Below are 25,799 nucleotides of genomic sequence, written 5' to 3'. Positions count from 1 at the left end.
CCCTCCCCCCCTCTCATGGGCTCTCTCTCTCTCTCTCATTCTCTCTCTCTCAAATAAATAAATAAAATCTTTAAAAAAAAAAAAAAAGATCTGTCTTTCGTATTTGTGTTTGTTAAATAGTTTCAATACACAGAAAGAGAGACCAGGGCGCCTGGGCGGCTCAGTCGGCTAAGCGACTGCCTTCGGCTCAGGTCATGATCCTGGAGTCCCGGGATCGAGTCCCGCATCGGGCTCCCTGCTCTGCAGGGAGTCTGCTTCTCCCTCTGACCCTCCCCCCTCTCCTGCTCTCTCTCTCTCATTCTCTCTCTCAAATAAATAAATAAATAAATAATCTTTTAAAAAAAAAAATAAATAAATAAATAAAAAGGAAGAGAGACCAGGGAATCTTCTGGAAAAAATTCAGATTCAGAAGCTCCCATTAACTCCTATTTTTGGGGCCATCACTGCAGTCATCTCTCATGGAAACAAGTTAAATTTATGAGTTGTTCAAGATGCCTTTTTTTGGTCAACTCTAAGGGGAGCTGCCTTGATGTTTTCAATGCTCGGGGGCTGTTCTCAACAGTGTAACTCAGAGACCCGCCATCCCCACACAGGTTTACCTTAGAAACAAGGCTGGCCCGGTATGCAGCCAAGGCCTTTAGGTATTCCTTTTTGGCAGCTTCTGTTTTCCTTTTATACACCTATAAAAAAAAAAAAAGACAGGATCACCTTTAGCATACAATTTCTCAGCCATAAAATGACGGTCGCACAAATGAGGTCACAACAGAACTCACCTAAAAAGTTGGTCTCTGTGGCTTTGATTTTTAAATGTGAACACACACACACACACACACAGACACAGAAGTATTAAAACAAAACCCTGCCTCCCTCACTGGAACACAATCTTGATGTTTCCGCTGATAAATGAAAACAAGATTTCCGGTTGTAGGACAGATGCTTTGAGAGAAACAGCTGAGGGCCTCATGCTAAGGCAGAGATACAGTAGCAAGGAGAGTAAAATTGGCTACAAAGCGTTCAAGTTATAGGGAATAATGAATTTCTCCATCAGTGCCTTCTTTCCCTCACACACATTTCTAACCGGCACCGAATCTGAGTATTCAAAAACCAACCACAATGGGTACAGTGTTGTGAAGACACAAGAGAAAAGATGAAACCACCGCGGTTTTCTTTTGAAGGAAAAAAAAAAAAGGTCAGAAATAGTTAAAAGATGAGAAATTTCCATTAGTGAGGCCGTTTGAGTTACATAAACAAGTCCCAATATATTAAACATGATGGGCGCTTCCTTTTCTTAAGGGTGTCTGACAGCTGTGTGTTAGACCAAAGCGCAACCATCTTTCTCTCCAGAGCTAAAAGAGGTAGCAGTCTGCCAGTCCCTTAGGATTACATTTCTGGGACAGAAAATCAGTGTGCTACATACAACAATAAACTCACCGCATATGGGCAAATCCTACAGCTGCACCGTCCCAAGCTAGTAGGAATGAGGTCATGATGTGTAAAGAAAAATCAAGGGTTATCCTCACGTCTTCATTCCTGAGATGGTGATTCTATTTTATTACTAAGAGAGGTCTAGTCTTCTGAGAACATGGAACGTCCATTCCTACTAATGGTCATTGGGAGTTTCACTCAAGGAGCAAGGAAGCCATTCTTCCTCTCCATTTGTGTGGAGGCCCAGGAGTCAAGGTCCTAAGGAAGTATCTCCCACCAGCTTGACTAATCTCTCAATACCACCTCTCATATGGCCGAGCTTTCCAACGAACTGGCAATAAAATTTCAAATGCCCGGTGACGATAATGAGACTCGCAGAGGTAGCTTCAAAGTTTGGAGACCCACCAGGACGGCACAAGTGTTTGGACAGATGATCAAAGAAAAGGCAAGCGGGATGGACCTAATCCCTCTGTAGTGCCCTTTCTGAACAAAGGGGGCAAATTCCACATCACTTAAAATGAAAAGATGATCATCAAAAGTTCATGCATGCAGGATGCTGCCTGAATTTCCCCATTTCTCCTCTGAATGGGTTCTGAACACCACCCTTAAGGGGGACCGAGAAATCCATATAATGCGAGAGGGGCTTGGATTTATACAACTGTGTTTCTAAATTCCATAACTTAGAAAGGCCTTGATGAGAAACAGTCATATTAAGTGAATGTTCACTCAGAAAAGGTATAAGAGGGGCGCCTGGGTGGCTCAGGTGGTGAAGCATCTGCCTTCTCTCAGGTCATGAACCCGGGGTCCTGGGATCGAGCCCCGCGTGGGGGCCCCTGCTCGGCGGGGAGTCTGCTTCTCCCTCTCTCCTTTGCTCCCCAACCCCGGCCCGTGCTCTCTTTCTCTCTCTCAAATAAATACACAAATCTTAAAAAAAAAAAAAAGAAAGAAAAGAAAAGAAAAGAAAGAAGGAAAGAAAAGAAAAGAAAAAGAAATCTAAGAAATACTCTGGTAACTTTTTCATATAGGGCTGTGCTGGATCTTCACCTCACCTGCTTTTGTTCTTCTCCAAGGCTGTCCCACATAGATGCCACAATTTTTGAGACCTCTCCAAAGGTGGCATTGGGGTTTTGCCCTTTAATGGCAGCCTGTGTGTCCCTGAAAAACAGGGCATATGCTGATACTGGTTTCTGCGGCTCGTTGGGGTCTTTCTTTTTCTTTTTCTTTGGAGTCTTGGGCTTCTTGCCAGAATCTGGAGCAGCTCTTTTCTCTCCAATGGCCTGCAAAGCAGGAAGAAAATTCACTGCCTAGAATGTCTTCGCAGAGAAGGCGGCAAGACCTACCCAGGTCCGCAACTGTTCTTTGAAGGGTTTGTTCAGCTGATTCATCGACAGAGGAATCCCCGGCAAAAGCAGGGGAGGGGTGAGCTTTCTTAGAGTTAACTGGACAGCAGAGATTAGCATTTAGAACACTGATTAATGAGACCCAGAAGTATCTTCAATACATTCACAACATATGCTCTAAATAGCAATTATGAGTCATGAAAAACAGAACACTCTGTACCAGGCAATAAAGTGTGTGCGTGTGTGTGTGTGTGTGTACGTGCAATATATACACGCATTACATGTGTACACATAAAATAGTTTACATTTTCAGAGATTTTAGAAGTAAATCTAAGTAATTCGGGATGTTGATCATATTTAGATATTTTAAATGAGGTCCCTGGCCATAGTCATGTGCCATATATATGATCAGTCTGAATCGATTTTTCAAAGCTTCTTTTATTTTGCCAGAATGTTACCTTGCTCACGGGTCTCCAGAAACTCCAATGGAAATTAGCTACAAGCCCTGAGCTTGCACAGTAAGAGAAAGGTCATCTTTATTTCTTTAAGTCATGATAACTTTCGAAAGAATAGGCTAACAAGAAATATTAAAAAATGTCAAAACTCCTTTAACTGGAGATAAAGAGGAAATTGATATTCTTTATTAAAATTAAAAACCTAGAAGAGAACAATAATTGATACTTAAAATCACCAAGGCTAAAAAGACCGGTAAGAAAACAGTCCTACAGAAAGTAACTCTGGTCAGGAAGTTGGCTGCCGCAGGGACAGTGAGAACCTGACACATATCTACCATATGAACTCGCTGAGATCAAAGCCACAGAAATGACAGGGGTATAGCTCCCCACATCTATATACCACGGAGCTCCAGATTCACCTGCCACTCCCATCATCTAATTTCAGTGATCATATAATACATTTATCAGAGAAGCAGGAGAAAAGATGTATCAGCCTTGTTGTGTCCCTCTAGATTACAATAGGACTGAACTGAAGATCATTTTGCAGTTAACTTCATCGGGAAAGCTGAAATGTGTGACAAAATCAGTTTTAAAAGCCAGCCGTGGGGAAGATCAACAGAGATAGACTCAAATTACTAACAGATTGGTTTTTAATGGCGTTGAGTCTCAAACCCTAAATTCAAATTTTCCAAGAGTGTCATTATTTTCTGAATGAGAGGCATTTAGAACTTAATCCGATTACTAAAATTCTTAGGGGGAACACTGCTAAGTAACGTGTCTCTGAGAGCTCTGGACCCTCAAGGTGGGGGGAAACCACAAGTCCACTTCTCCGTGGCCCTCCTTGAGTGGTAACAACATAGGGACTTCATACAAGTAGTTTACACACTTCAAATGATGGTAAGCCACATCATCTCAACTCTTCTCCAAAATGCCATCTTCCATAACTAACGATTAAGTCAATCATCTTCAATGGTCTATTTTTCCCTGAATTCTCAGGATAAGCGGGACTTGTTTAACTCTAGTTAATGAATCTGAACTTGTAAGAGACTCGGATGCTTTTCAGTTAGAGCTTCAGCAGGGGCCAAGTTTTCCTTCAGTGAAAAATACTGCTTTAGCCCCACGGGGGGAAAAAAATCGACAAGGATTTTCCTAATTGAGTCAAACAACTATATATTGTTTTCCTGGAAGAAAAGTTGGCACTGTTGGTACCAACAATGCCCTGACTGATGACAAGGTGAGAGTAATTTTCAGAGTAGCCTTTCCAAAAGAAAAACAGCTCAATCTTGCTCTCTGTAAACCAGCATTCCAATGGTGACAACCTTTGATATCTTCCTTGGATAACCATGACTTGCCCTAATCATCATTACCTTTTAAGAATAAACCCGAAATGAAGAATCTCCCAGTTTAAACAAGAGCTCAGAATTAATTCTCTGAAAGAAACCTGTGTGTAATTGATTGAAGAACATTGGGGAAGGTGGAGAAGTAGTTTTCCCCCGAAGAGACACCATCAACGATAATTTTAATCTTTCTTTCTTAGCTCAGTTGTTTAAAAGATAACAAATTGGATTCTTTGCCTTTACACAGAACCTAGGCCCTTGCTTAAAATGGAGTAAGCAAGGTGTCGCAGATAAGGAAGGTTCTCCTTAGCCAGCACAATTTCAGTATGGTGCAAACGTTGAGTAGAAGATCTGTGGAAATGTGAGTGAAATGAAAGGAATCCATTTGAATTGTGTCCTGGCCAGTTGTAACTTAGCTGGGCCTTATTCACATCTCTTGAGTTTCTTTATAATCATTGTTTCTCACTTTACCTTCACAGAAATCCTTGTGAGTGTGTGGAGAGACTGTCAATGCATTTACCCAATCTGTGTCCAGTAGGGTGCTAACATGTCGGGACAGAACAAACCCTTCTTCTTCAAATCCCTGCAATATATCTAACCTCCCTTCCCTCCTCTTCCTCACTCTCAATCTTCTCTAGTTCCTCTTCTTCCATTTGCTACTTAAAAATAAATGATGCTCAGGGCTCTGGCCTTGACTTGCTCCTTATACACTCTGAGAAATCCTGATTACTTCCATGTCTTCACATCCATGTGCTGATGGGCCCCAAATCTGTACTCCCACCTCCCATGAACTGAGTTCTAGACTCAAACGTGGGTGCTTTGAATTCAACCCAGACCATGCCAAACTCTCATCTCCTCCAAGGGAGAAAAAGTAACACTCCTCTTTCTGGGCCGCTTCTCTCATTTCCTAATATCCATGCTGGCTCTCATACTAAAACCCCATTTATCTTTTATGCCTTCAAATCCCAGTGGATTACCAAAACTTCAGGATTCTCCCTCTCACATGTCTCACTAATCTGTACCTCCTGTCCATTCCTTCCTTTGCTGAAAGGAAACACTTTATAGCAAGTGTTGATCAGTTTCCTTTCCTCCAGTCCCTCCCTCTGTAATGCATTCTCTATACAGCCAAAGCCATCTTTCTAAAGCATAAATTTGCTTATGCCACTCCTCTATGCAAATAATTACTCAGCTCTCAGCTACCTGCATGAGAAAGGCTACCACCTTTCAGCTACTGTTTTCTTCAATTCCTATTTCTTTCCTCCCCATATCAAACCGTTCATGATTACTCATAAATTGACGTGTACTTCCATTGCTCCCTCGACCAGAATGCTGGCCTCTCTCTTCTGCCTCACAAACTTTTATGTATCCTCTTAGACCTAATTCAAATATCACCTTCTCAACAAAGTTTTCCTCAAATCACTCTCCCAAGCAGAATCGACTACAATCTTCGCACACCAGATGTATCAATTATACCTCTAATCACATCTGGAGCTAGTTTTAAACACTGCTTTTCATCCCCAGTGGGGAGTCCCAGGGGTAGCAATTCTCTTATAAATCTTTATATCACCAGAACTAAGTAAAAGGCCAAGCACAGAGTAGGTGTAAAAAATATGATGAATAAGGAACGCATAAGTGTACCAAGCATAAGTTACTTTATTGAAACAGAATACCTTTCTAAGCACTCAGAAAAGTCCTCCCTGAAACTAAGTTTTTATTTCAAACATGTATATTGGAATTATCACTCCCCATGACAAAAGCAGGGATATGGAATGATTAGAACTTACTAAGTGATAAACATCAGAGAAGGTGCAAGTCTGTCAAATATGACAGTGGCTCAGCCAACTAACTGGACGAAACTTATCCACATGAACATTAACTTAGAAGCAGAGCACTTCAGAATTCCTGGGGAATCTAGTGAAGTCCTCCCTTCCGCAGAATGAGAAAATCATGCCTACAAGAGTTAGGTGACATGTTCAATGCCTTATAACCAGTAGGAGAAGCCAGATCTCCCAATTTCCAATGGAATACACGCTTTTCACAGAAAATGAGTAAGTAAAAGAGTGAAGAAAAAAATTAAACTGTCATGAATTTAAATGCTAGCCAAATCCCAAAAGAAGGTAATACCATGAGTGAAATTCAAAGACACAGTATGGGGTGATTCCAAATTCTCAGGTGGGTGACAACTAAAGCAGTCAACTTACTCTGTTGGATTCATCAGCATCCTCTTCATTGATGGAACTGGAAGGGGAAGGGGTCGCGGATTTGCTTGCTGGAGGCGAAGGAGATGTGTGTGGCAAACTGGCGCCTCCCAAATTCAACCCCAACTGGGCGCTGAGCTGAGACTGGTTGATGGTGGTGAGCTGAGTGGGAGGCATGATCCCAGAGCGAGCAGCATCAGTCATGTGGACGATGGACCTCATGATCAAGGAGTGATCCTGACGGTACTGGGGCACTTGCGTGTGGCTCTGGTCCTAAAAAGGCAACAGATAACAAGGGGGGATGGGATTCTTAGTTTTCCCAAGTATCAACAAGCTGAAAACGTTAGCACTCACTCCTTAGATAGGTCTGCCCTACTCCAGGATGATGGTCCCTATTCATTAACTCTAAGGACTCATGCCCCAAAGCTGAAAGGTCAAAAGCACAAAGCCTAGTCTATTTTGCTCGAGAACTGTCACTGGATGACTTTTAAAGAAAATAATAAAAGACTATAGGCAGAGAAAGAAAACTTCCAACTCTTGCTTCTTACTGAGGAAACGGACAGGAAAGGGTTGAAGCAGAGGTTCAGGCCTTTCTGGCTCACCATTTGGTCCGGTCCTCCATCCTTCTTACACACACATTCTGATTCCATTCCCCTTGACCCAGCTCTGTGAGGGGAGGCAAATCCAGTCTTTATTTTATCCTTCTGGGAGCGCATCTGACATGTAGAGAGGATAGGCTTAGGGAAGCACAGAGCCCACATCTGTTTGCTTCAGGGTACCCTTTCTATAAAACCCTCTGTGGTTAACCAGAGGGTCATTCCAATTCTGAATTACATTATCAGTGGCATCTGGAAGTCGTTCAATGTCTTTAGGATTGGATATCACTTTCTTCTTCTTAAACCTGCCTTGTTTTCTTTCCTTCAACCCGCCATGACTTAATGGACTAATGGATTTTTTAAAAAAATATGTATAAGGAGGAGTTAGAGATCATCAGAGTTAGCTTCTCTGGAAGTTACCGCAGTCCCTTCAAAAGTAGCCTTCTGTTTTTGGCAGTCATACAAAAGGCTTTAGAGTTGTTGCTGCTTCTTTTTTTTAATTCCAAAGAATCAAAGAAATGAAGACATGCTTTGAAACAACTTACTTTAAGACTTGTCATTTAGTGTGAGTCTGTGATTTTTATTCAAACCAAATTCTCTTGACTCACAGTGACCCAGGATCTAATTTTATACACAAGCCTACAAATTTTTAAGTGTTCTTTTGAGTCTTTCTGATAAGACTTATTTTTGCTCTTTAAATAAGCAACAAATGAGTTGTAAATATCTAAATTGGAGCGTTTGGTTTCTTAATATTAAATATATAAACACCACTAAATAAGAAGCTGTAGCTATCAACAGGAAATTAGTTGAATAAATTATGATCTACCATACCATAAGGTATTATGAGGCTTTTTAAAATAATGAATCAGATTTATGTGTATTGACTTAGAACAGGGTTTCCAATCTTGGCTCTATTGACATTTTGAACCAGATAATTCTTTGTCATAGGGCTGTCCTTTGCCTTGCAGGATGTTTATAGCAACCCTGGCCTCTATTAGATGCCAGTAACAACATCTCGCTCCCCACCAGTCATGACAATCAAAAATATCTCCAGACATTATCCCTTGAGGGGCAAAATTCTCCCATCTGAGAACCAGTGACCTACAGTGATATCCAAAATATCGTAATTGAAAAAACAAGTTGTAAAATAATTACAGATAGCTCCCCATCTTTTTTTTTTTAAAGGAGTATCTAAACTTTTTTTTTTTAAGATTTTATTTATTTATTTGAGACAGAGAGAATGAGAGACAGAGAGCATGAGAGGGAGGAGGGTAGAGGGAGAAGCAGACTCCCTGCCGAGCAGGGAGCCCGATGCGGGACTCGATCCCGGGACTCCAGGATCATGACCCGAGCCGAAGGCAGTCGCTTAACCAACTGAGCCACCCAGGCGCCCATGGAGTATCTAAACTTCTAACAATGGTTACATTATAAGGGGTAGAACTGGAAGGGTAAAGAGGAGAGCATCTTAAACGTTTCCATTTAAAAAAAACACAAAATGAATAAAAAACTAACACACTTTAGTCAGGAAAAGCTAAAAAGATCAATGAGTCATTAAAACAGTATAGGCTAATTGTTAGGGTTTCATCTTAAATATATAAACTTCCCATTCGTTAATAATTTGAGTTCTTAAATTGCTGTGCCATCCATGGAAAAACATGTCACATGTACCAGAACAATCCCACTCTTCCCTGTCTCATTGACAATATCGATATCCTCTTCCACTGTTCCTAAAATATCACATTCTATTGGCAGGTGTCCCTGTGCTGACTTGAATCACAAAAGTGGATTTTACATTTTTGGTTTGTCCTAATTTTTTTTTTTGATTAGCATTCTACCACTCAGTTAGCCTTTTCTCCTCAAAAATTTGAGCTGTCTACTCTTCCATGTTCTTTTTTTTAAAGATTTTATTTATTTTTTAGAGAGCGAGCGAGAGAGAAACAGCATGAGAGGGGAGAGGGTCAGAGGGAGAAGCAGGCTCCCCGCTGAGGCCGGGAGCCCGACGTAGGACTCGATCCCAGGACCCTGGGATCATGACCTGAGCCGAAGGCAGACGCTTAACCATCTGAGCCACCCAGGCGCCCTTCCATGTTCTTTTTTAAGATTTTTTTTTTTATTTATTTGTCAGAGAGAGGGAGTGCATACAAGCAAGGGGAGTGGCAGGCAGAGGGAGGAGCAGGTTCTCCACTAAGCAGGGAGCCCAATGTGGGACTCCATCCCAGGACCCTAGGATCATGACCTGAGCCGAAGGCAGACGCTTAACTGACTGAGCCACCCAGGCGTCCTTACTCTTCCATGTTCTTTTGAAGTTCCACCATTGCTTGCTTAGATCACTGCCACCCTCCAACTACTGGCAATTAAGCTATCTTCTTCTTTTTACTTTTTCTAAGTTTTATTATTATTTTTTAAGTAGGCTCCATGCCCAACGTGGGGCTTGAACTCACAACCCTGAGATCAAGAGTCACATGCTTTACTGACTGAGCCAGCCAGACACTCCTTAAGCTATCTTATTCTTTATTCTACACTCCATATATGTTCTTCAGAATGCATTTTAAAAGTCCTTTCAGACTTAATTAAATCTAGATGTTTTAAGTATTTATGAGCAACTTCCAGGTCCATTTGAATTAAGTATTTTAATTTGGATTGTAAAAGAATAAATTAGCTGACTGGCATGACCGTGAAATATGATGATCTGATTGATGCAACTTTCTCATTAACACAGAAGTTGCATTGCTCCAATGCCTATGAAAATTAGCACGTGCCGATACTTGATTGACTTATCCCACATCTATAGCATTCCAGATGGATCTCATGGTCAAACAGAAGGCCAAGAAATAAGTTTTCTTGGCTTCATCAGCTCTTTCTAGCTTCTACCTGCAATGTCACGGAGCTAGCTTGATGGGAAAACTGTGTTCGAGGGAGCCATGGCCCAACGGTGGAGGCATGTGTCGACAGAGAGGGATGAATGGGGCCCCAGGCTCTCTACCACCATCACCCCCCCGCCCCGCCCTTCAATGAAAGCACTCTGTATTCATTTATTTTATAAACTGAGAGGGCTCATAACATTTTACTTCAAAAAAAAAAAGAGAGAGAGAGAGAAATAATGGGGATTTTCTGCTGTGGAGACAGGGGGAACACCACTCATGAAGCACACTGGTGGTGGGGCCCAGGTGTTGCCAAAACTTAGAGCCATCCACATAGCCTTCACACTGGCAAACGTGCTGGCCCCATCTTTCTTATCTCCCATGGGACAATACACCAAGAGCCTCTAAAGTCTTTTCAAGTAACTCCTGAACCACATCACTGATGCCTTATAATGTGCTGGCATTTGCCATGGTCTACAGCTGTCCCATAACAACTTCCTATGCGTGAGGACTACGGTACAGGAAGATTAATGGTAAAAGGGTCTTTTTAGAAATTCAAGTTCCTTTGGGGCCACCGATTATTCACAACTACCTTGGGGAAGTTGGTGACTCTTAACAGTTCCAATCATTTTTCCATAAAAAAAAGGTAACCTTTGAAAGACACTTCCTTTGATCTTAGGATTCCCACTTAAAGAAAGATGTCAGCTCAGTTTAAAGGTTACTAACTGAGCACCTGCTATGGGCCAGGCCAGAGAAACCAATATACCGATGCTCAAATCCTTGAAAACTAGCACGCTATTCTTTTAAACACTACCCGAGTTAAACATGATTTAGAACGGACTAATAGATTTACTCTGACAAGGCATAGGCAAGAATAATTCATATATACTCCTCAAAAATTGCTCGCAATTTCTCCTAGTAGTCACGACACAATAAGGAAATATATAACCAGAGATAAAGCCCTAAGAAATTTAATGCATTTTTGAAAATCATTACCTCTCACTTATTAAAATTCAGTCTTAAAGGACTTACCCATGATCACTGAAAGGCAAAGCAACTAGTGGGTTATAACAGATTGCCACGATTATATCCGACGTAAGAGCTGAATGCTGGTAGCTTTCACAATTACATTTTCTATCTAGAGTTCACTTGTATCATTTCCAAGGCGGTGCATTCTTTGGGAAAAACTCATTCCTCTCTTCTTGGTCTCACTCTGTCCTCTGATGTTATTAGATAAGAGCTTCCCAACCTCAGCAGGATTGACATTGTGGTCTGGATAATTCTTTGTTGGGGGAGGAGTATCTTGGGCATGGTAGACTGTTTAGCAGCATCTCTGGCTTCTACACACTAGATGCCAGGATCCTCCCCTCTCCAACCTGGTTGTGACAATCAAAATGTCTCTAGATATTGGCAAATGTCCCCTGGGGGTGGGAGGCAAAATTCCCATCGTTTGAGAACTACTTTATTAGACAATTATAATGAAAACATCTTGGGTGTGGAGGATGAGGAGGAGCCAACCAGGAAAGGAGGGGAAAGCAGTCATGTTCCAGGCAGAGGGAACAGCATGTGCAAACTCTGAGGTGGGAGAGAGCTTGGCATGCCTAAGAAATGGAAAGGATACCAGTACAGGTGGGAGCAGGTTAGGCCAGGTGAAGAGTGAGATGCAATGGATCGGAGAAATGGGACTGAGCCAGACTGTGCACGGTGGGGTCATCAGGGAATGCTTCCTGAGGAGGCAACCCACTAGAGCCAAGGTGTAAAGGGAGAGTAGAAGCTACTAAGCTAGAAAAGAGGGAAGAGCATCCAAGGCAGAGAAGAGTATGTGCAAAGGCCCGGCGCACAAGGAAGTAAAGGAGAGGCCAGTGTGACCAGGCCAGGAAAAGCAGGACTGGCTATGAAACTGGAGAGGCAAGGAATGGCCATAAAATGGTAAGTCTTATAGTCTATTCTAGGAAGTCTGCATTTTATTCACAGTGTAGACGGATGTCACGGCAAGTATAAAGGCTTGGTATCTATCTAGCGGGGTTATTTATTCCAATAGATATTAACTGATCGCACCTCCTGGGGCAACCCATCTGAATCCATGGTGGGCAATTTGATTATAATATAAATATAAATATATATCCTAACACTTTAACCTACGTTTTGAAGAGCACCCAAGCCTTTCTGAATGGGCAGGCCATGGACTTCACAAGATAATAGGACGCACACTGCCTTCTATTTGCCCATAAGTACAACTCAACAAAGCCTTGAAGGTTTGCATAGGTCTTGGTGTGGGGAGTGCTCAGCTGAGGTTCCCCTCTCTTTCCACCTGATAAAAGAGCCTCTGTCTTTTTTTTTAAAACAGGAAACCATGGAATGGATATTTCTGGTAGTGGTCCCTCATTTTCTTAAATTGCCTGAGATCCAGTCTATTCCTGAACATTAATTATTTGAGTGAACTGATAAAATCTGAATAATTTTATATTAAAAAGCAAACTTTGGATCACTAGCATAAATTAACATCTGGGGACACCTGGATCAACGGAATGCCAAATAAATACCAAGAAAAGGAAACAACACCGTTGTAGTCTTCTAAATACGGGGCCCGCCTAAGGCTCCAAGCCAGACCTCTGCTTTGTCTTATATAAAAAGGATAAAAGAGGTGTGGAAGACTTATTAGCCCCAAACCGAGACTTTCTCCTGGACTTAATCAAGATTGAAAGAAATTGGCAAGGTGAAAAATGTCCTCACTGTGTAAATTACAATGGGGTATTACCTTGGCCAGGCTTCACATAAAGATATGTGGGAATTTGGGGGTGGGGGGGCGGTCGGTGGTGGTGGTGGTGGTGGGAAATGGGCAGTTTGTTCTTACTTTCTCAGCCAACAAAACTCTACCTCCTCTACACACTAAAATCTGTTTTCACTCATTCCATCAGGCCTGGAGCAAGGGCCGGTCCTCCATGACAACTTCTTGGTGCATGAGTGGGACCCCTTTCTCTCCTCACTGGCATTTATTATAATATCTTTGTGCTGCACACTTAGTAGTATATAATTACACATCCTCAAGTATTGGGTTTTGGTTTCTTTTGCAAATGCAAGATAGAGGCTTTCAAACTGATATCTTATCTGAGCTATCACACATGATTACTCTGTTTTTTTCTCACGACGGTGCTGCTTACTTCCACCTGGGCTGATTTTGCTATAAAGGATTTTTAAACATCTAATGTGCACCTTCCGTGCACATTGACAAATAAATATTCTCTGTAACGATCCAGTGTTAGGTTTTCATAACAGAGGATAGCATCTAATTAAGAAGCAAATAACCCAAATATATTAGCACGTGTGACTAAACACATTTGCACTGGGGTGGTTTTTTAATCAATATTTCTTGAGAAATGGAGCAATTAAACAATTATCAGTAATACAAATTGCTTTGTATTAATAAAGATCAGAGAACTACGAATATAAAATTCAGGTCGGTTATTTTATGCTCAATTATTTAAGTTATGTCCCACAGCAACGTTAAAATTTTGTCTCCAAATGAACAACAATCAACTGTCACGCACAGCTAGTGTATTACTAACCCCAGTAAACCCTGAAACAAACACCGTTATGACAAATGCAATGCATAGCAAGGCTAATTACAGACCTACATACCACAAACCTTAACTTCATCAAAATATCTGCACTGAAATAGATAATTTTTACTTAATAGCTACCCTCAGGGTTATAATCAAACATACCTACACATGAGTGTTTTGTGAAAAACAGTCTTCCCGAAAGTTAATTAATAGTTTCTTAGCAAAATAAAGTTTCCAAGAGTTTACCATAAAACACTTAATGGTATTTCACCCGTAGACCCTGTAACTCCTCTGTTTTACCAAGGAGTCAGCTCCGTGCTGATTTCATTCGGGCCTCAATGAAAAGTTTAAAACAGAATTCTGTGTTTACAGCTGTTTATACCTCAAACGGCCTCTCTTCCATTTTTACTTAGTAGTCAAGGTATGCTCTTAATAGCAAATACATAGTCTTTCATTCATTCATATATGCAACAAAATATTCACTGAGCGCCTAGTGTTTTCCAGCCCAGACACTGTTCCAGGCGCGAGCCTGACGAGCAGCCCATGAGACAGGCGAGAGGAGGGGACAGGCTGTGCATGGGCAAAGGAGGCCATTTCAAAGAGTGACAGGTGCCACGATGAAAGGAAATGGGGCAAGAGCACAGAGAGTAACCCTCATCCCTCTAAAAAAATGTTTGAGCCTCACGCCAGCTTTATTCGGCAATCTGGGGGATTTAAAATGGTGTCTCTCCTGTCCTTGACCCATGGTGTTGGCGGTATGACCATACAGTAGGTAACTATAGATTATATAGGCTAAAAACAAGATATAATAAATCACAGCATAACTTTCTAACAATACTTTTCCTTGTGTGTTATCAATCAAGCAAGTGATCACGTGTCACACTTCACACACAAGCTAATTGGTGTCTAGCAGAAATTTGGAACATGCTCCCCTTTAAATAGATGACCCTAAAGTTAACTCAACCTTAAAGACAGAATAAAGAATATTGATTTTAAACTGTGTATGGTACAAGGCTATTTGCTCTACAAAGAAAGGCAGCTCAGGGGCGCCTGGGGTGGCTCAGTTGGTTAAGCAACTGCCTTCGGCTCAGGTCATGATCCTGGAGTCCGGGGATCGAGTCCCAAATCAGGCTCCCTGCTCAGCAGGGAGTCTGCTTCTCCCTCTGACCCTCCCCCATCTCATGTGCTCTCTCTCTCTCATTCTCTCTCTGAAATAAATAAATAAAAATCTTTAAGAAAAAAAAAAAAACGCAGCTCATAAAAGTGCCTGTGGCCTGTGTATTTGGGGCAGGCAATGGTCAAGGTGTAGTAACTGCTAAATTAAAAGTGACTGTGGATGAGAAGCATCTTTTAAAGCAGTCACCAGACTCCGAGTTTTTGGATGACCTGGAAGAGGCGCTGGTATTCAAGAAAGCCACTTTGTCCATAGGATAACCGTTCTCTAATTGTTAAGAACAATATATGGCACTTTAGTAGGTCTCAGCAAATATCTGTCAAAGGTTCATACCGTTTCAATTTGATAATTTGTTTTTTTTTTTAAGATTTTATTTATTTTAGAGAGAGAGAGTGAGAAAGAGCATGAGAGGGGAGACGGTCAGAGGGTGAAGCAGACTCCCCATTGAGCAGGGAGGCCGACACGGGACTCGATCCCGGGACTCCAGGATCATGACCTGAGCCGAAGGCAGTCGCTTAACCAACTGAGCCACCCAGGCGCCCTCAATTTGATAATTTGGACTTGAAACAGATAGGTCCCGCTCCACTCAAAGTGGGTGTTCTGTTTAGGTAAGTTGTGCCTTTTCTACTGTTGACTCAGAATAAAAATACTTTTTTGAGCATCACTTGACCAAAAATAATATCTAGCTGAAATAATCATTCAATCTGTATGAGAGAATGTCGGTCCCTCCAATGGCTATGTGGCAGTTGTCCTGTGGAAAGTAGCTCTACAAACCCTACTGACAATGCCAATGAACATGTTCATAACAATAATAAGGGCTTGTTTTAATAGAACGTTCCACGCATTAAACACATTAATGACCCATGAAATAACTGTTTTATCTGTAACACATTTAGCAACATGGCTAAAACAATGTATTAATTGAAAGTCCGCTATTTCTCTAAATGTAAGATTTTTTTTTTTAAGTATAAAAATGGCATGAAAGTCATTTCGTAAAAACGAAAATAATTCAACTTTGAAATCAGAGCCATAACAAACGACTGTGAGAAAAACTTTGAAAATAGGCCTGGTAGTTTTCGATGTGTTATTCTGATATAGCCCCATTTCTCTGGTTAAAAGTGCTATCTGTCCAGAGTGTGACTTAAGAGTCTTATGAATACTTCAAAGCTTTTCATTTTCTTCTCTGCATGCCTATCTTCTTTTATCTCTCCTTTTCTTTTTCCTTAACAGGTACAGAGACTCCCGTACTCCAGTATGCCTCCCCTCACTTCCTGCCTTTTCAATTTCCTAACTCTATGTTTGATATTACCAGAGTAGCATTTTCTGTAAATATGCGGTATCACAATTAAATCCAAAGCAATATCAAACAGAAAAATGTCAGTCCTCTAAACACGAAATATAATGTATGAAGAAAAAGTATGTGAATTATCAGTGTGTTTTATAAATTCTCTTTTGGGGGGCATACAAACTATCAGACTAGAGACAATTATTTTACTGTCTGTTTCTTGGATATCAAAAAGAATTTTGAAATTCATCAAAGCTAACCTTCTGTTATGTACAACAGGCTAAGCTGAAAAGAATGTTAACAAGTTCAATTTTCATTCAATCAGCACTACTGCTCTCTGAAATGTTTCATTGCAGGAAAGAAATAAAAATAATCTATATGGTAATTATGAGGATGAATCCCCCAGTAACTTTCAGCTACATGAAAGGTCAGTTCTATTCAAGATATTTTATCAGTCCCCTGCACATACTCCTGTCCTGTCATTTTAAATCTGAACAGCATTTTATTTTCCCATTTACAGCTACCTGCAGAATTAAGTACTTAAGCCAAATAAGAAAAAAAAAAAAGAAAGAAATGTTGAATGCTGGCAAAGGCTATAATAGCAGAGAGATAAATCGTTCAGCTGCTCTCTCAAGCCTCTAGGGCTGCAGATTTTTCTTCTCCTGGTGCACTGTGGGTATTCAAAACTTGTTCAACATGATTTCATTTCATTTCAGGCACTGCCTCAGAAAACTAAATTACAGAATCAATCATACAGAAGGTCAGAGTGAGACTTCATTACAAGTATTGCATGCTTGCATGAATATCTTTCATTTATGACTGACCCAATATGTCACAATAGCTGTCTAGTAAAAATAATCCACTTTCTGAAATTGATGTACTACTGATATTAATGCTACTCAGCAGGCTGGGCAGATTATAGAGAGGTGTTAAAAAAAATGAAACACCAAACCCTTTGGAGCTCACGTTGTACATTTTTAGAATTGCAATCTTTTGGAGATTAAAATAATTTCCAGATGATCATCTGTACTGACAATAATGCTTAGAGGTAAAGATTTTTTAACCAGAATATACTGTTGGTTTTGACTGGCCAGCCATGTCCTGTTTTAAAATAGACATCTCCACCACACGCAAATCAGGGTTGTTCTTTGAAGTCACAAATGCATCGACATTCAATTTTTCAACAATTTGCTTTTGACTATGAGGGCATTATTTGCGTATTTTGAAATATGAATCCTAATCACTGGACTCTTTTTAATCCCTCCTTTTTGTTCCTGCTTTCTGTTTTTACATATAAGGGCATAAATTTAAGGAAGATAAACATGTGCTTGTTGCCAACAAAAATGCAGCTAATCAGTAATGTGACAGAACTGTCAGTCTTTCTAAAGGAAAACCAATGAAGCTCTGAAGAAAAGCTGGTTCAATACAACATAAACAAGCTGGCTTTTCTCCTTCTGGGACAGTCTTAATTCACCGCAGCAATCCTTAACAGACAACCATACTCATTTGTATAATAAAACTTCTTACTTGCATAAGGTATGAACTATCCAAAGCACACTGGGAAGCCGAATGCATGATGTATAAAGTATTATTTATTATTTTTCTGGTGACCTTCCTAAGGGAAATCTCCGAGGAGCTGCTGTGGAGTATTATGATGTAGCCAGCCAACTCGGTACCCGGAGGGAGATATAGAAGAACCTTGACATAACCTATTTTTAACCATGCCTCTGGCGATTCTGAATTCAAGTTTATAGGTGAACATGTCAGGTAGTACATAGAACAAAGCCAACGACACATTGTATTCATCATAATTCTGTCCGAGTACATTTTATTTTTTCCAACATTTGTGATTTAAAATCCCATGACATTTCTTCAAGGTGAAATTCTACTAGAATTTTCAACAAGATTAGTTTGTTTCAAGCCCAAATAAATATCACTCAGGTTCAGCAAAACTTCAGAAGGGCACTCCATAAATGTGATGAGGTCCATGTAAATACCATGACAACAGCCTGCACTTAGCTAAAGCACTTCTACTTTTAAAAATCAATGAAATAATTCAACTGCTTTAGTGATTAGCAATACATTACAAAAGAAGCATTAAAAATTGCATCCTCTCTCCCAAGGCCAGTCCGTGAAAGCATTGTTCTTTGAGTGTATGTGAATATCATAATTATTTTATGATTCCATCTTTAGTTCTTTCCAATATAGTAAATTCAATTGACCATGAAATGAAATTTCATAGTCAAAATGCCTCCTTTACACTTTTTTATAGCAGCAATAACAGTTTTATAGCTTTAAGGCAAGGTAATTCATCAGATGTTTAATTTAAAGGCAGATTCTTATATTATTAATAAATATTTACCAATTTAATAAAATACACATTTTAGCATGCATTATATGGTCTTTTAACTATTTCTGCAACTTAAATGAGCCTCGCTGAGCATCTATGAATAATGGCGAACCCCGGTAAACTCCCCTGGTGACTAAACACCCTTTTTATTTTTATGATTTCCAGGCACAGCAACTGCAAGCCTGACTGTAGAGGAACAGAGGACAGAACCCTCCATTCCAGTGTCAAAGGGACAAAAATGTAAGAAAGTCCACAGGAAACAATTATTTGCGATGGCGAGGAACGTTTATGAATACTTAATGACCATTTCCCGACTGTTCGCTGCATTCTTTTCTGACAAAAAAGTAAAAATAAAAACCCTGATGTTCAGCTCAAACACAAAAGATCACAAGCAAAGAAAATTATGTTGCCACAATCTTATTTGGGAAAGTAATCTTATATTTCAGAGAGCACACTGAATCTTTGCGCTGCTAATCCACTATATATTTTGCAATCATCTGTTATTATCTGGGGAATTAACAATGAAACCAATAAACATCACTGGCATGGTCCTAATGTGCAGAGAAATATGTAAACAAGCAATAGGATTTGTTTTTTGTTATACCAACACATCTGTTTCATTTTAGCAGGGTTAAAAAAAGAAAGCCCTATAAACTATTAATCTTGTTTTAAGATGTCTGCTTAGTACTTCACCTAGATAGACACAAATGTATTATATATACTATGAAGGAAAAAAACCAATCCCAGCAGAAGAGTTTAAAATACTTAAGCAGATTTACTCTGGTGATTGCTGACTATAATTGCACACTAAGAAAAATAGAACCAAAATTATTGCATTAGTGATTTTGGCCCTCTGGAGTGCCTTATTCCATGTTTATGACAATAAATAACACAATTAGGTATATTTCACACAATAACCCACTCTATATTTTCCTCTGCTGGCTATGAGCAATTTTTTTTTTCCCTTTCTCTGTATCACAGTTTGATATTTCATTTGAGGTAGGCGCAAATCATGTATCATAAACATTATGTTATAATCCAACAAAAGCAAAAGACCTAGGTACCTGGTAAGGGCCTCCATTTCTAAAATCTCTCCTGGGCAAACTTTCAACTCAAGTACCTCTCTGTGTTAGACCAAAGCCAAGGGAAGATTGGCTACTTCCAAACCAATGGATCAGACTTGTTGAAAATCATTTCAAGTCAGAAGGATCTTGTTGGGTCATCCTCCTTCAGGTGATTGTCAACCAACCCATAACCTTCTTGTCCCTGTGTTTAAATGGCACTGGGAAGAACAATCCTCAGGTCTCTACCATGAGAAGGGCAAAAGATTAAAAAAAAAAAAAAAACACTTTCAAACAATAAATGTAGCACCTACCATATGTAACCCACTGCTATGAAGCACACCATCTTGTTCCACGAGATTTCTTGAGATTGTAATGGAAGGAAGATCCAGGCTTTGAGGGGGAAACTGGGGTGTGAATTCACTTCCCTGGGAAGGCAATGGATCGCTGAGGCCTTGAAAGGGTAGAAGAACATCAGGCATGCCCAGGGCAGGGTCTGACTCTGGAGGAGGCGTGATAGGGGGTATTTCAAACTCCTCATCCCCGAGGCTTGGCGTATGAAATGTCTGCTAAAAGGAAACAAAATAGAGACATCTTCATATTCTGTTCCTACATCTTATTTATACTTGGAGGGGAAAAGAAAGATTTTGCATGAAAACACTGTATAGCTAGGCCAAATATTTATTTCTCAAATGAAAACATCTTAAACACAGATTTCCATATATAAAGTTTTGCTGATCATTCTGATTAAAGATTTAAGTCTCATTATCATATGGTTTTAATGGAGTATCAGTATTAACAGTTTTTTAATGCGTACTTAATTAGCAACATCTGTCTTTGTTGTTAGTTGGAGCATCAGCGACATTAGATTTGGCTATATAACAAATTGCCACTTTATTGATATGTTAGCGAAACAGCTCAAACTGCTTACATTATCCACATGCTTCATAAAATGCTGATGATTTTGTGGTGCACACACACAACATTAATCCAGAAGCGAACATTACACATATTTACTTTCTGCCACAACATATAGAACAAGTAATATTAAATTTGTGGTTTGCTTTTTGCATTTCCTTATTGGTATATTCCCAAGGGCAGTAAATGTTTCTATGGAAATTGTTATGGTTTGTAATACACAATTTTATATAAGGATTATTAGAAGGTCCTGGTGCTTTTATTTAAACTATAAGGAGAGTTATTTTCTTTTATGATGCTTTTAGTATGTATTTATCAGAACACTTCTGGCAGTCTTCAACTTTGAAAGACTATCTATTAGGGGCGCCTGGGTGGCTCAGTCAGTCAGTTAATTATCCTGCTCTTGATCTCAGCTCAGGTCTTGATCTCAGGATCTTGAGTTCAAGCCCCACATTAGGCTCCACTCTAGGTAGAGCCCACTTAAAACAAAACAAAACAAAAAGGGACTATTTGTAGAACGAGCATAGAGATATCCGGATAGAGATGTACTAACTCCAGTGATGTTGCTCAGTTTAGACAAGTGTTATTTCTCAAGACCTAAGTAAACTAATGCACTACTTTGTTCACTGCTACTTAGATTCTTAAAGATTGCGTTTTAAAATAGGGCCTTTGGAGGCAGATCAGGGCCGCCATGTTCTACTAAGCTAACCATGTTTCTTTGTTTTTTTTTAAAGATTTTATTTATTTATTTGAGAGAGAGAAAATGAGAGACAGAGAGCATGAGAGGGAGGAGGGTCAGAGGGAGAAGCAGACTCCCCGCTGAGCAGGGAGCCCGATGCGGGACTCGATCCAGGGACTCCAGGATCATGACCTGAGCCGAAGGCAGTCGCTTAACCAACTGAGCCACCCAGGCGCCCAGCTAACCACGTTTCTTAAAATAGAACTTGGGTTTTGTGGGGTCAGGGTGGGGGGGCTAGGTCTAGGATACGAGTTTTGGTGAGGTGGAGGGGTCAGATATTTTTTGTTCCTAGCTCAGAGGATCAAAGGTATAGTCCATTATTAGTAACGTTTTTTTTTTTTTTGAAGAATTAACTGGTGCAAGATAATTTGAATCTGCTACAATCAGTTAAGAGAACTAATTAAGGGGGCGCCTGGGTGGCTCAGTCGTTAAGCGTCTGCCTTCGGCTCAGGTCATGATCCCAGGGTCCTGGGATCGAGCCCCGCATCGGGCTCTCTGCTCAGTGGAAAGCCTGCTTCTCCTTCTCCCACTCCCCCTGCTTGTGTTCCTTCTCTCGCTGTGTCTCTCTCTGTCAAATAAATAAATAAAATCTTTAAAAAAAGAGAACTAATTAAGAACTACAAACCATCATTCTTCAAACTAAATAACCACTTGTGAGAAAACAAATGAACTCAAGGAAAAACAAAAAAAAACAACAAAACCAAACCATTCCTTGCATATAGAACCTGTCAACTGGTAATTTTATCTTCCCAGAAATAAAGAGGTCACAAGCTATGGGAGGCTATGGTGGGACAAGTGAACATCTTGAGGCTCCTGGCAGATTCAATATATGCAAAACATGAGAGCATAAAAACATATTTGAAAGCTAGAATGAAGTAATAGATTCTTTGACATATTTATTCTAATCCTGACCCCCCAAAAGATGTCATTGTCTGACCGCGGTACCCCGAGTTCTCAAACACAAAGGGATGGATTGGCCACAAACGTGGTTGGCTAATGAACATAACCCTATAGCTGCATTTGCCATTACTTTGGCACTAATGTGGTCTAGTAACAGATGCAACTGTAATTTGTGACTCATTTGCTACCCCATTACTGCTTAATGAAATCTAACATATCACATTAACAATACGGATAAACACTCATTCTTGATATGTGGCATTTGGCTGTTTTCATTACCACTGTAATTAACACTTGAAATATTATTTCAATAAATATTTAAAGTACTTTAAAAATGGTCAGGGTAATCATGACACAGACAGAAAACATAAAGCAAATGTGTGAATTTCAAACTCAGAGTATCCGAGTCCCTGTGGTGTTATCTACAGGGCCATATCTATGTGAAGGGAATTGGTTTCAGGCACAATTTCAACTTTACAGCATTCAAACCTAAAGTCTTCCTGAATTAGTTTGCACTCATTAAAATGTTAAAAAAAAACAAATAAATTTACTTTTAATGCAATGATTGGGAAATTAGGCACATGCTATAATGCGGTGCATTAACATTTACTTGGGCATTATTTTTTGTCAAGAAAAGATGTACGGCAAAATCATTGCATCAGATTAGCGCTTAAACTCTAACATAAAGCATGTCTTCCGCTAGGCGGTCAAAATTAAGGAGGCTTTCGTTTTTATTTTTGTTAAAGAACAGAGAGATGTCTTACGTATAATACGTCCCTGTGGTGTGATTTTTAAAAAAAAACAAATTAATTTTAAGGAAGAATCCAGTCCATTACTATAGCATAACCTAGTAAAACAATATAATAAAACGACATTATAATAAATAACCAAGAAAATGTTAAAATCTGAAACCACTTTCAAAAAGAGGTAATATATGAACTATACAGTTAAGCACTCCTTAGAGAAAAGAGCAAGTGCAAATCCTGGATATGTCTGAGATGATGCAATAACCACTTTTGGCCACACCACCAACAAAAAAAGGACACTGACTTTTGCAACTCTGCCACACGACCACTACCAGGTTCATTATCGCGAGTCTATCACGATTCCTTTTTACAGACACTGACTCTTCAAGTGTTTACCTTGAACATGTTAAAATAGTATGTACATGGTTAAATACCATCTGTACTGAAATGTTCAAAACATTTGTTCCTTTTGATAAAAATGCAAATCCGGAGAACTGTTGTATCAACATATAACAGCCAATGTCTGACACGGTGAATTATCACAGCTGGAATTAAATTGTCTCTGAACAGCTGCTGGGGGTAGAGCTTTCATCAATGTTTGATTCAAACGTAGGGAAAAAATCCTACAGAATGAAACATCATGTTGTCCTTACAGATGGGGTCTGTGTTCATTATCACAAACAACACAGCCGCCAGTCCCGGACAATATCCCTTATCTGGGCCGAATTCTTGGTGAGAGAGAGGATGGTCACCGTAAAAAATGATTAATCTACGAATACCCTTAATTCCTAATTCCCCATTTTTTCTAACAATTTCTCCAAGTTAATTTCTTTCGTACCCACTTGCTTCCCTGTACCAAGATCATTTACAAAGCCATTACGATTTTCATCCTCTGGGGTCAAGCTAGTTCAGTTTCCTATATCTGAATGTATTTGGAAAATGAGGACTTTTTATTACGGGAACCCCAGGAGGAAATGTCCCATTTGGGCCACTTGCACCTGTGTGTTCTTGTTTTAAAATCTGAAATCTCACCATTTGCCCTTTTTTTTTTTTGGAACCTGTTTTCTTGATCTCATCAAGATCGAGGTTTTTCTGGAGGGCAGGCCAGTGAGCCCAGACAACGGCCGTAGGTCAGTAAGTAGGGAACGCAGTAAAGACAGCAACAAGAAGACGTTTGCTCCATTTGTTCCAGTATGTTCTAGACAGACCCAGAGCCCCCATGGTGCTGCCTCTAGAGTCGGCCATCCAGCTTTCCCCCCACGATGGCCAAGTCTTGGAGTATATCCTTTCATTCATTCATTCTATCTATATTCATTGAACACCTACTATGCGCCAGGCACCGTAACAGGCTGTGGGGAATCTAACAAGAGAACAAAACACTCACTTGCCCTCACTCCCCCTGAATACCCAAGAAACTATAATACTTTTCTGCCACATCATTTCCCCAACCATGGCATCTTACTGAAATTATCCCCAGAGCTAGGTGAAGTTGAAATATTTTCTAACGAAAAGTCACTTCCATCCTTAGTTTTCAAAATCACCACTTGATTTGCCCAGATACCAATTCGGGTAGATAGATTTCATGTACTTTCTTCCGTATTTACTTTCGTTTGCATGCGTATTTCTTTTCATCAAGAGATGTGTGTGAATCACTAACGTGAGAAACAGCCTCTGGACAAGTGACAGACTTGTCAGGTCATTTTCTTTTCCAAAAGGTTTTTCTCGTTTCTCCTCCAGAGTTGTTACCTTGCACCACATAAGAGAGATAAATTCGATACTTTGCTTTTCCCTTCAAGCCTTCTAAATGATCTAAATGACACACAAAACATGAACAGACATATGAAGACCGACACCACCTACCTCACTGGCTGCAAAGAAAGCATTGTTTGCCTCAGCCATGTTCATGTAATTATTGTTACTCCCAAACTGAAAGAAAACAGATTGTTTTACGTTAATATGCAGAAAAATAAAGAATCCTGGGGGTTTACTTAATACTCCAGTGGGATTTGGCAAGAATGCTGGTGTCATGAGATAAAAGAGTGGTTTTCCTCAGACCGAATGGGAACCGTGACAGAGGCTCTGGGCTACATGCTGTCATTTCTCAGAAAACAGAGCACAGAGTTAAGCTAACTTGAAAATTCTAGAACATGTTGTTGTTTCTCATCAAGACTGGCGGCAAAGGGAGACAATCTACAAACGTTTGGCCAACTGGTCACGAGTGGGTGTGGTTTGCTGAACTGGCATTTGTCAGAGGGTGGAAGGCAAAGTTCCCAAGAAAATCACCTTGACACATTTTTAGAGCAGGTTGGGATTTCGTAGCGTACTTTTCAGGAACAGACGTCACAAGTGTGAGGAGGTTACAATGTGAAATAAAGGGAATGGAATTCAATTCTTGGGACTCAAGTTCTATTTTCTTGTGAATGGGGTGTGGCGTGAATATAAATAAGTAATGAGACTAAAGAGTATTTTTTTAAATCTCCAAACAGAGTTGAAAACGGTATCTATGTCCATCAGAGCTGTTGAAAACAGTGATATTTAATCTCTCAATGTAACATTATGTGCAAAGAGGTTTAAAAAATAAGCGGGATCCTATGAACACAGCAATTTTTATTTAATTCCCTAACACAATAGCCTATTCATAGCGTCACAAATAAGACTGTATCAGCATTTCAGACATAAGCTCTTTACTGTGAGAGACCTGTTATCAAAATGTAAAACTTGGATTTTGCCAGAAATGTATTTTCAGGTTCAGATGGTGTAAGTAGGCACGTTTTGTTGCTTTAAACATTTCGTTATCAGTCTGGCAATATGGAAAGGCTCTGTGAGCATAATTACTTGGAGCTATATTATT

The 25,799-nt window shown here is 40.0% G+C and overlaps 1 protein-coding gene across 2 annotated transcripts in view; it reads right to left on the bottom strand.

The window, feature by feature from the left end:
- Positions 1 to 25,799, bottom strand: part of TOX3 (TOX high mobility group box family member 3) — a 105,063-nt gene that overhangs the window by 5,780 nt on the left and 73,484 nt on the right. The window contains exons 2-6 of one of the 2 annotated variants that reach the window (XM_006738197.3): positions 24,809 to 24,874; positions 19,960 to 20,214; positions 6,759 to 7,028; positions 2,475 to 2,702; positions 600 to 680 (exon numbers count right to left, since the gene is read on the bottom strand). In XM_006738197.3, coding sequence (XP_006738260.2) covers positions 600 to 680; positions 2,475 to 2,702; positions 6,759 to 7,028; positions 19,960 to 20,214; positions 24,809 to 24,874 — 900 coding nt within the window. The remainder of the gene's footprint in view (positions 1 to 599; positions 681 to 2,474; positions 2,703 to 6,758; positions 7,029 to 19,959; positions 20,215 to 24,808; positions 24,875 to 25,799) is intronic. The other variant, XM_031033439.2, reaches the window with a different exon arrangement.

This window comes from Leptonychotes weddellii, chromosome 16 (genome assembly GCF_054177405.1).
Source record: "Leptonychotes weddellii isolate Sample4059 chromosome 16, ASM5417740v2, whole genome shotgun sequence".
NCBI classification, from domain to species: domain Eukaryota; kingdom Metazoa; phylum Chordata; class Mammalia; order Carnivora; family Phocidae; genus Leptonychotes; species Leptonychotes weddellii.
Note: the sequence above shows the minus strand (reverse complement) of the source record. Positions and strands in the feature narration are given on the sequence as shown.